The sequence below is a fragment of the Trichophyton rubrum genome (genome assembly GCF_000151425.1).
Source record: "Trichophyton rubrum CBS 118892 genomic scaffold supercont2.2, whole genome shotgun sequence".
NCBI lineage: Eukaryota > Fungi > Ascomycota > Eurotiomycetes > Onygenales > Arthrodermataceae > Trichophyton > Trichophyton rubrum.
In genome coordinates this window covers 667,101-677,788 of record NW_003456427.1, presented here as the reverse complement: position 1 = coordinate 677,788, position 10,688 = coordinate 667,101, and the positions used below count along the sequence as shown (strand labels likewise).

The following is a 10,688-nucleotide window of genomic DNA, read 5'->3' as shown; positions in this document are numbered from 1 at the left end:
CAATCAGCGAGAGAAACGAAAAGAGGGCAAAAGGAAAAAGGTACATCGGGGTCTTTTTCTCTCTGCTCACTAGTTACTGGCTGCCCTGCGACAGCGCGCGGCGGATGAAGTTGTTCGTTCGGCGGAGCCAAAAAGCGCCTTTGGGGAATTTCAATCTTGACCCGCCGGCGTTTACCCCACCTGCGCTGCTGAGTTCAACTAACACGCTGACTCGCAGGAATAATATTTCGATATGGGCGTCACTGAAATTTGCGCCAGACAGTCAAGCATCTCCCTTTTCAACGTCCTCCTCTCGCTACGTCGCTTTCTACTCGTCTCGCACATTCTACTGCTCTGGACTCGCTGTCATTGAATATCTGGTGATTTTGCTGTGCTGAAATCTCGCCATCTGCGCTGTTTGACAACAACCTGCTTCTTCCTCCTCCTCTCCCCGTTTTACACTGAGAGCTCTACCGGTCATCGCCATGTCGACTACAGCCGGTGTAACGGAGGCCATCACGACGGGGAACGTTGCGACGCTGTTCCCCGATGTCGATACTCAGTTTGGCGGCGCCAGCTCTGCTCGAGTGGGCGGAGAACTCGACGGCTACAACGAGGACCAGGTCAAGCTGATGGACGAGATGTGTATCGTCGTGGACACTGATGACAAGCCGATTGCATCTGGCAGCAAGAAGACATGTACGTTGCGATCTATATACATGCATATATCTGGGCTACAAAGGCTTGTCCGATCTGCTGAACCAACTAACCCGCTGTCTTGTATGTCCTACATAGGCCATCTGATGACCAACATCAGCCGTGGGCTGCTCCATCGTGCATTCTCCGTCTTCCTCTTCGACTCGCAGAACCGTCTTTTGCTCCAGCAGCGTGCCACGGAGAAGATCACATTCCCAGACCTATGGACAAACACCTGCTGCTCTCATCCCCTTGCCATCCCGAGCGAGATGGAGGCTAGTGGAGCAGGCCTTAACCAGGCTGTGATGGGTGCCCGCACCGCTGCCAGGAGGAAACTAGACCAGGAGCTAGGGATAAAGGAAGCCCAGGTTCCAGCGGAGAAGTTCGAGTTCCTTACTCGAATTCACTATCTTGCTCCCAGTGGTGACGATGGGAAATGGGGCGAACATGAGGGTGAGTTGAGCTTTTTTTCCCTGTTCCTGCCTCTATACGGGGAATCACTGTCAACATAGGAGGTCTAACGGTTCATCACAGTTGACTACATCCTTTTCATCAAGGCAGACGTCGAACTGAACCCCAACCCCAACGAGGTCCGTGATGTCAAGTATGTCACTCCTGACGAGCTAAAGGCAATGTTCAAGGACCCAAGTGCCAAGTTCACTCCATGGTTCAAGCTCATCTGCGACGACAAGCTGTTCGAGTGGTGGGAGAACTTTGGATCTGACTCTTTCAGGAAGTACACCAACGACAAGAAGATATGTAGAATGTAGTTAGGGACGCATATATTGACTGGTTGCTGAATAATGTTCGGGTTATTAATTTAAAAGAACTGATTGATGGATATGAAATGTATGCTCTGTCAGGCCTCAACGTCATAGCGAAGTGAAAATATATAATTAATTTATTTTTTATTTTTTATTTTTTTTTTATTTTTTTTTTTTTTAAAAAAAAAAAGTACCCCGGGAGCAAAAAAGAATGTTATTATGTCCACAAACCTTGGTAGAGCATGCTAAAATGCGTAAAAGAAATGTAATGAATGCATGGACAACACAGCCTGCAAATGATGGTATAATGCAAGTTTTAGGGACGTTGCCTAAATGATGGGTATCGAAAGAAGCAATGCAAATGCCGTTTAGACCAAATATATCCATCCAGACTCCTGCAAGCAGATTGAGACCCTAAGTAGACATGGTTCTGTTGTATATAGAGATTAGTCAAGCGAGGTTGGTAGTAAAGTGGCAGGTAAGCAGGTATAAAAGTGTCGAACGTTACCTCCTGTTAGTACTCAAAAAGAGGACGCAGGTTCCGATAATAACAATAGCGACGATGCAGAAGATAACCTGTGTCTTCCAACCGCTCTGTACCAACGCAGCACGCCGACTATACTTGGCCAGCGTGTGAATATAATTTGCAACTCCGCTGATTATGGTCCCGATAGAGAGCACCCAAAACAGTATTCCCAGCGGGAGAGCGTAGTTACGCTCCAAGGCCGTCGGCTGGGCTCGGAGATGGAAGGACAGGACGATAGCACTCGACACGATCGAGAGGTACATGGATAGCCGGAGCCATGCTAGGAACGTACGCTCGTTGGCACAGTGGTCTCGTGCGTCTGATGCGCTGTTCTCCAGCAATAGGGCCCCAAAGATAGGCTGTGTAAAGACCACCCTCTTTTTAGACGCTACCTGTCTGCCAGCACACGTAGCTATATTAGCATGCAGTCACCACGATCCCTATCAAGGATCAAGCAGGGATGAGATGACTCTTAAGCAAGAGTATCGGGTAGTTCAAGCGGTTGATACGAACTTGGTGACGTTCACTGGTTTGATGCGGAACGGATTCGATAGCCGGCCAAAGGGGTTGCCAGAAGGCTCATCCTCGATGTCGACCTCGGGGGCATGCGACATCGTCTTTATCATTATCTCCTTTTGCTCGCTCTCTGTCCGCTCTTATCGTTTTTCCCCGTCGACTCCGTCGTCGCCGTCGTCGTCGTTTTTACTTCGCACTTCTTTATTTTGTCCCGAAGCGCAAAAGGGACGTCACGGGACCTGTAGTTATCACGTGACTATCTGCTTGGACTTTCCTCATCGGGAAACCTCAACACCATCGAGTATTTTGATTTTGATTTTGATTTTGATATCAGCCAGACAAGTAGAGCAACTGTCAGCGCAGCAGCAGCAGGGAAGAGCTTCGATTCCTCATGGACGCATGTCGGAGAGAGGAGATGGAGATGCTGGATACAACCTTGATCTGTCCTGAGACTGGGTTCCTTGGAGGAGCCGGGATAATTGCTTTTTCTCTCCGTTCTTTTTCTTACTTCGAGCTGAAGACCCAATTCCCTCCGGCTTGAGAGCGTCTTTCCTCTGCCATCCATTCCGTTTGCCTGCATATCAAACAGAAGGTTGTCAATTGCAGCCTGCGCAGCCAGAGCCCTCAGGATGCCGTCTCCAGCCCAAAACATCCCCCCACGGGCAACTGATATCGACGGCCAGCTCTCCGGTACCTCCCCACTAGCTAGAACGGTTAGCGGCTCCCACTCCCTAGCAGGCTCATACCGGAGACCCGGCTTCTTCACCATGGGCGGTGCTCGAGGGACAGTCGTGCCGCATGCCCACGAAGCAGACAACCTGACGAATGCAGAACGGGAACGAGCTCGAGAAGAGGAACGGACTCTGCTGGAAGACAATGCCATCTCTTGCGCAGCAAGCAAGACAAAGAGAGGATCGAGCCAGGGGCCATCTACCAAACCAACCGAGACGACCTCGCTTTTAGGGAACGGTCAAGATGCTTCTGCTAATGGAGGAGATGCTTCTGCTGATGCTATCATTGACCAGAAGTGGGATGATGCGGTGATGGCCGGATTGGTCAAGACGACATGGTTGAGGGAGACAAAAGTGCTAGTGCAATACAGTGCTCCTCTGATATTCAGTTTCCTCCTCCAGTACTCCCTTACCATAGCCAGTATATTTACCGTCGGTCACCTTGGCAAGGTTGAGTTGGCCGCTGTCAGCTTAGCCAGTATGACGGCCAATATCAGTGGCTATGCGGTCTATCAAGGCCTTGCAACCAGCCTGGATACCCTCTGTGCTCAGGCATATGGCTCTGGGAACAAGAAACTCGTCGGTCTCCAGACGCAGAGAATGGTCTGTTTCCTTTGGACTATGACCATTCCGATTGGCATATTCTGGTTCTTCGCCGGCCACGTCCTGAAGGCCATTGTCCCTAACAAGGAGGTAGCCGAGCTGGCCGCTCTCTACTTGAAAGTGGCCATCCTTGGAGCTCCAGGATATGCACTTTTTGAAGCAGCCAAACGATATGTGCAGGCTCAGGGTCTATTCTCCGCCTCACTCTACGTTCTTCTAATCGGTGCTCCAGCCAATGCATTTATGAACTGGTTCTTCGTTTGGGTATTGCCTGCCCCCCTTTCCTCTCTATTATATCCTGAGTTGCATTTATCTGACTTTTTACTTTAGAAATTGGAAATGGGTTTCGTCGGTGCCCCCGTTGCGGTTATCGTTTCAGATAACCTTCTCCCGGTTCTTCTATTTATCTATGTCTACTTCTTTGCTGGAATGGAATGCTGGAACGGGTTTACTTATCGAGCATTCCAAAACTGGGGCCCTATGATCCGCCTTGCCCTACCAGGCTTCCTCATGATGGAAGCAGAAGTTCTCGCATTCGAGATTCTCACTCTAGCAGCCGCCTACCTTGGTACTACTACTCTTGCAGCCCAGTCTGTCCTTGCAACCATCGCTGGTATCATGTTCCAGATTCCTTTCCCTCTATCCATTGCTGGAAGTACCCGAATTGCAAATTTCATTGGTGCCTCCCTTCCCGATGCCGCCCGTGTTGCCGCCAAGGTCAACATGAGCGCTGCAATCATCGTGGGCATCATCAACGTCACTCTCCTCTCTACCCTTCGCTTCTATATTCCTGCCTTATTTACCTCAGACGAGGACGTTATGGAGCTAATCGCAGCAGTCCTCCCACTTTGTGCCTCCTTCCAACTCTTTGATGCCTTTGCAACCAATTGTAATGGTGTGCTCCGTGGCCTTGGAAGGCAGTCCATCGGAGGGTACACCCAGCTCTTCTGCTACTATGTTGTTGCGCTTCCTATTGGTATGGCCACTGCATTCGGGCTACATTGGAATCTCTGGGGTCTATGGGGTGGTGTTGCCATTGGTCTTTTCCTTGTTGGCCTGATCGAAGGCATATTCTTGACTCAAACGAGCTGGGAGCATGCCGTTACCGAAGCTCAAAAACGAAATGAGGAAGTCTGATCCAATGTGGTATCAAGCCCTGTTTCCTTGATTCGTTGCGATTTTCTTCGTATATACTATTTGGACTCACTCATAGATATCCCTAATATTGTATGATGTTTTCCGCGATATATATCACGTTCCAGATCCTCTTTGGCTTCTATACCCATTCACAAAAAGTTTTATCCCACTATCTATTCTTTTCAATTGTATTACAACTTTTGGGTGGTGACAACTGTCCCTACGTGAGCATTGGGTCAGCGAATGGTGGCACATATCATTATGACCTACGTTTCAGTTTAACTATGTTTGTATTCAGAAAAGCCCGATCTAGTGTGTTCTTTATTTACTTATCAGCATGCTATCCATATGAAGAAGAATAAGGAAAATACAGAAATTCAACCATAGCACAACAGTATCAGCATCTCAAACTCCCTTGGAACTCCAATCTCAAGACCGTATACTCTCACAATCGACCCTTAGTGTAGAAAAGGAATCCCCTGTCCCAGAAACGTGATGCACCCTACTATCCCAAAACCTTCATTTTCTTTTTCTTCTTCCCTTCTTTATCACCACCTTTCCTACCTTTCTGCCAATCTCTCCAGCTCCCAATACGGGTGTCCCTCGACTCTTCCCACGCCTTCTCTTCATCTCGTTTTCGCTTTCGTGCCTCTAACTCTTCCTCTTCCCTCTTCTTCTCCCTTCCTTCCTCTTGCATCCTACCCTTCAGCTGTCTCCGGCGCCTTGCCTCTTCCTCCAACAAGACAAACACTGTTTTCTTTCTCCATTCCTCTTTAAACGCTTCAGTCTTAAGCTCCGGTGAATCAAGTGTATATTTGTGTTCTCTTATTAGCAACCGTCGCGCGTCCGCTATACATTCGTCGAGATGTGCTCGTTGTTTTTCATCAAGTAGAGCCGTCTGCGCCTTTTTAAGCCTGTCAAATGCATCTGGGGCAGCTGGGTTGGAGGTTTTGTCAGGATGGATAAGCAGAGACTTTTTCCGGTATTGGACTTTTATATCAGAGTCGGGCACGCCGGGCTGTAGGTCAAGTACCGCGTAGCTATTTAACAATGTTTGTCAGCTTTTTTCTCCGTAGGTAAATATACGGCCAAAATTAAGCTGGATACCACATACGCATCGAGTTGGAAGGCCTTTCTTATGCGATCGATCTCTGCATCCTATGTTGGGGTATACCAGTTAGCTGTGGAGCGGTTTAGTAGGAGCTGGCTATCTAGCCATACCTTGGTGAACTCAGAAGCTTCCTTCTCTAGGGAATTCAGCGAATCGAGAGCATCAAGATCGTCATCGGCAGCCATATTCTCGTCTGATTCTGCGTTATTATCTAGGTGTGCCGTATCCGCCCAGATTCCTTTTCCCTTCAATACTTCAATACTTCAATGCGGCTTGATGGTTGGTCTCGACGTTGAATTTCGCTTTACGCGGTATTTCTTATCGATAAGATGACTAAGCAACGCAACAGCCAACAGCTTTTTTTTTTTTTTTTTTTTGGAAAGCAAAAAGTTCGAGATGAAGAACATGCAGAGACGAAAACAAGGACGAGACGAACGAGTTGGATAATTACTCTAGGCGGTTCACGATGGCGAAGGATCGCTCGTCACGGAATGGGAAGCCGTGGACCAAACAAACTCGTCAGAATCCTCGAATACTGAAACGAAAGAGGAACGAAGATGACATAGCGTCGCTCAAACAACGAGTCGCAGAGCTTGATACCAAAGCTGCGATCGAGAGCTTCACGGACCTTCCACTCTCTGAGCCGACAACGCTGGGTCTCTCTGCGTCTCATTTTAAGGAATTGACAGATATTCAATCCCGTGCGATTCCTCATGCGCTACAAGGACGAGACATACTCGGTGCCGCCAAAACGGGAAGCGGGAAGACTCTGGCATTTCTCGTCCCGGTGCTGGAAAATTTATTTCGAAAACAATGGACGGAATACGATGGACTGGGGGCATTGATAATATCGCCGACTCGTGAATTGGCCATACAGATATTTGAGGTTTTGCGGAAAATTGGTCGATATCATACCTTCTCGGCGGGCCTTATCATCGGAGGGAAAAGTCTACAGGAGGAGCAAGAACGTCTGGGAAGGATGAATATTCTCGTGTGTACTCCCGGACGTATGCTACAGCACATGGATCAGACGGCGGCATTCGATACGGATAATATACAAATGTTGGTGCTGGACGAGGCAGATCGTATTATGGACATGGGATTTCAAAGCACAGTAGATGCGATTGTGGAACATCTCCCTAAGGAACGACAGACGATGTTATTCAGCGCCACGCAGACGAAGAAAGTGTCTGATCTTGCGCGGCTGAGTTTACAGGATCCGGAGTACATTTCTGTGCATCAGGCTGCTTCAAGTGCGACGCCGTCTACTCTACAGCAGCATTATGTAGTAACACCGTTGCCCGACAAGTTGGATACCCTGTGGAGCTTTATCCGGAGCAGTTTAAAGTCCAAGATTATCGTCTTCTTTTCTTCAAGTAAGGAGGTCCGTTTCGTCTACGAGGCCTTTAGACAAATGCAGCCGGGAATACCACTTCTACATCTTCATGGCCGGCAGAAGCAAGGCGCACGGCTTGATATCACGCATAAGTTTTCTGCTTCAAAGAATTCGTGTCTGTTTGCTACAGACGTGGTGGCAAGAGGACTTGACTTTCCGGCGGTTGACTGGGTCATTCAGCTGGATTGCCCCGAGGATTCGGATACATACATACATCGGGTTGGGAGGACCGCACGGTATGAGCGAGACGGACGAGCGGTGCTATTTCTCGATCCTAGTGAGGAAGTAGGTATGCTCTCTCGCCTAGAGCAGAAAAAGATACCAATCGAAAAGATAAATATCCGGGCCAACAAGCAGCAGAGCATAAAGCATCAGCTGCAAAACATGTGTTTTAAAGATCCGCAGCTCAAATATCTCGGACAGAAGGCATTTACCTCGTATGTCAAGTCAATACACATCCAAAAGGATAAGGAGGTGTTTGACGTGAAGGCGCTGCCACTAGAAGAATATACAGCAAGCCTGGGTCTTCCTGGTGCGCCGCGCATCAAATTTATCAAGGGAGAGGATACCAAGTCATTAAAGAATGCTCCTCGACGGCTACAGATTGTTTCGAGTGACGAGGATGACGACGAGGATGGGGTTGCTGGAGGCAAAAAGAAGAAAGTCAAGGAGCCTGAAGTACGGACCAAGTACGATAGGATGTTTGAAAGGAAAAACCAAGACGTTTTCACTGAACATTATACCAAACTTATATACGATGAAGAGGCAGGTGATAAGGACGGTGACCAGACAAATGATGCTACTAATGGTGAGGACGATTTCCTTGCAGTGAAACGGAGGTACGAGGTTCAGGAAGACGAGGAGCTTGATGGCCAATCTCGCAATGATTCTGGTATACAAGTGAAGGAAGCAACTGGAGGTGTTCGAGCAGTGCATATCGACGGTCGAGCGCCGCTCCTTATCGACTCAAACCGGCGAGAGAAGCTTCTACAATCTAAGAAGAAGCTACTCAAGTACAAGAATCCTGGCAAGAAGCTAGTCTATGATGATGATGGCAATGCTCATGAAATCTATGAACTGGAGAATGAAGAAGATTTTAAGAAACGAGGAGATGCAGCAGAGCAGAGAGCCAAGTTCCTCGAACTCGAGACTGAGCGAGCACGGCTGGCAGATATTCGTGACAAAGAGATCGCCAAGCAGAAGAAGCGGGAAAAGAAAGAACAGCGTCGGGCGAAAGCGAGGGCAGAGCGAGAGGCTGCCGCTAAAGAGGATGGCGACAGCCCTGTTGCATACCTGGCGCCGTATGAGGAAGCCGAGGGAGGAGATGCTATGGAAGATGAAATGGAAGAGAATGAAATCAGGCCTCCTAGCAAGAAACAGAAGAAGGCCCGAGACGACCACCATGATACCAGCGACAGGAAAGTGAAGAAAAAGGCTACCAAAATCACCTTTGACGAGCCAGCTGAAATGCAGACATTGGAGGACCTGGAAGCTTTTGCCAGCGGTTTACTTGGATAGTCAGTTTTGTCTTCTGCTTTGTTCCTTTCTTGCATGCTATGCATTTGGATACGTCAGGAACCATAAGGATGTAGTATCTTCTATACCCATTAGTAAATAGAACATTCCATTGTGGCCTTTTGGACTTGTAGTTGGTGATAATTTTGGCCGATATCTTTGCGCCGCGCCAGAATCGGCAACACCACCACGGCCTGGCCATCTAAACTTGAACAAAAAAGACGACGTGCAACTCTTGCGCTGCGAAAATATATTCTCTGCCGTTACATCGTATTCCGTTGTTCCTTTGCGGGGTTATCCAGCTGGACGGCCTGGTGCAAGGGATGTCTCGGTATATCGACCAGGATTGTACGAGGAGCCCTGTCCCGGATGTTCTCCTTTCCACCACTCACGCCGAGCCAGAGAGCAGGTAAAGAACCAGCAGGATGCCTTCCGGGCTCCAGGATTCCATCTCTACAGTTCTCCTCCGGCCCAAGCGGCCTCTCCCAGCTGTTTTCTGTGTCGAGGTGACTCTCAAGCCAAGCCGCTGGCCCAGCAGCTAGGGGAACTTGGAGATCTAATTAGACATCCTTTCGCTACCTCTCGTGCTTGGCTTAATAATTAGAAACTTCCCGTCTGTAAGCTCGGATGGCTTCTTCTTTGCGTCTCCGCCTGGTTTCTGGTTCGCTGGGAATTCTGGAGACTTGCGGGCAAGGTCCAGGGCACGCAATATCAGCACCAAATTTTCTTCGCCACCCGATGTTCCTCTCGAGAATGGGTTGAACTATGGCATACATGGCATGTCCCGGAGAGAAGCATAGGATATAGCTAACTGTGTTTTTCGTCTCTATCTCGGGCTTGGTATGTGCTGGTAACTATCGAGCGGCTGACCGGGTACGGGCCGTTGACTCTTCTTTCGGCTTTTAGATTGTTATATAAAGGCAGTCGGTCCATCCACCGGCTTGGGTTGGTCTTTTGTCTAGACCCTTCTCAGCCGCCAAAGGGTAGAACAGACAAGATGGCATCCTCCAACATGCAGGACGAGATCAAGCCTCCGGCTACGATTGAGAGCCGCGATGTGGAAAAGTCGATGCCCTCAGAAGCAGAGAAGCCTGACGGTGCCCCGATAGTGGTCTCGGACAAGCTTGCGCGCCAGCTCTCTGCTCGCCAGGTGCAGATGATTGCGATTGCAGGCACGATTGGGACGGGACTGTTCTTGGGAACGGGCAAATCTCTGGCTACTGGAGGCCCAGCGTCGATGTTGATATCATATTCCATTGTAGGAGCCATCGTCTTCATCACCATGCTGTCTCTCGGCGAGATGGCCACTTTTGTACCTATTGCCGGGTCTTTCTGTACATATGCTGGGTAAGCTCTTGTTTATACTTATGTTTATGCGTAGATGCACTGCTAACTGGCTTACAGGCGCTTTGTGGATGATGCTTTTGGCTTTGCTCTAACCTGGAACTACTGGTTCAATGATGCGGTTTCAACAGCGGCAGATTTGGTCGCGTTACAGCTTCTGCTGAAGTACTGGACGGATTCCTTTCCGGGATGGGCGTTCAGTCTCATATTTCTCTTCGTTCTGGTCGGACTGAATATCGTGTCTGTAAGGGCATACGGCGAGGTATGTATATGCTCAGTTTTTCTGTAAAATAATAATTATAATAATGAGCTAAGCTAACACCTGCATAGATGGAATATCTCCTTAGTTTGCTCAAAGTCGTCACGATAG

General features: G+C 48.8%; 6 protein-coding genes across 8 annotated transcripts; 4 read left to right on the top strand and 2 right to left on the bottom strand.

Moving 5' to 3' along the window:
• Positions 1-170: 170 nt before the first annotated feature.
• On the top strand, positions 171-1,556 carry TERG_01800 (isopentenyl-diphosphate delta-isomerase). 3 transcript variants are annotated; one of them, XM_003237030.2, is made up of 3 exons: positions 171-678; positions 775-1,128; positions 1,210-1,556. In XM_003237030.2, exons 1-3 carry the CDS (start codon positions 465-467, stop codon positions 1,443-1,445), a joined length of 804 nt encoding a protein of 267 aa, XP_003237078.1. In that variant the 5' UTR covers positions 171-464; the 3' UTR covers positions 1,446-1,556. The 3 variants fall into 3 exon arrangements, with proteins under 3 accessions (XP_003237078.1, XP_047605513.1, XP_047603775.1); XM_047749345.1 differs by having other exon boundaries at positions 775-1,556; XM_047747810.1 differs by having other exon boundaries at positions 171-1,128.
• A 387-nt stretch (positions 1,557-1,943) lies between these two features.
• Positions 1,944-2,579, bottom strand: TERG_01799 (uncharacterized protein; the record flags this gene model as incomplete). The annotated part of the gene is made up of 2 exons (XM_003237029.2): positions 1,944-2,361; positions 2,479-2,579. The coding sequence occupies 2 exons, from the start codon at positions 2,577-2,579 to the stop codon at positions 1,944-1,946; spliced, it is 519 nt and encodes a 172-aa protein (XP_003237077.2).
• A 531-nt stretch (positions 2,580-3,110) lies between these two features.
• TERG_01798 (uncharacterized protein) lies at positions 3,111-4,952 on the top strand (the record flags this gene model as incomplete). Its single annotated transcript, XM_003237028.1, has 2 exons — positions 3,111-4,079; positions 4,146-4,952. 2 exons carry the CDS (start codon positions 3,111-3,113, stop codon positions 4,950-4,952), a joined length of 1,776 nt encoding a protein of 591 aa, XP_003237076.1.
• Positions 4,953-5,457: 505 nt separating this feature from the next.
• TERG_01797 (uncharacterized protein) lies at positions 5,458-6,248 on the bottom strand (the record flags this gene model as incomplete). Its single annotated transcript, XM_003237027.1, has 3 exons — positions 5,458-5,992; positions 6,067-6,110; positions 6,174-6,248. 3 exons carry the CDS (start codon positions 6,246-6,248, stop codon positions 5,458-5,460), a joined length of 654 nt encoding a protein of 217 aa, XP_003237075.1.
• Positions 6,249-6,529: 281 nt separating this feature from the next.
• On the top strand, positions 6,530-9,253 carry TERG_01796 (ATP-dependent RNA helicase DBP4; the record flags this gene model as incomplete). Its single annotated transcript, XM_003237026.2, has 1 exon — positions 6,530-9,253. One exon carries the CDS (start codon positions 6,530-6,532, stop codon positions 8,975-8,977), a length of 2,448 nt encoding a protein of 815 aa, XP_003237074.1. The 3' UTR covers positions 8,978-9,253.
• A 718-nt stretch (positions 9,254-9,971) lies between these two features.
• TERG_01795 (uncharacterized protein) lies at positions 9,972-10,665 on the top strand (the record flags this gene model as incomplete). The annotated part of the gene is made up of 3 exons (XM_047747809.1): positions 9,972-10,321; positions 10,379-10,584; positions 10,649-10,665. 3 exons carry the CDS (start codon positions 9,972-9,974, stop codon positions 10,663-10,665), a joined length of 573 nt encoding a protein of 190 aa, XP_047603774.1.
• Positions 10,666-10,688: the final 23 nt, after the last annotated feature.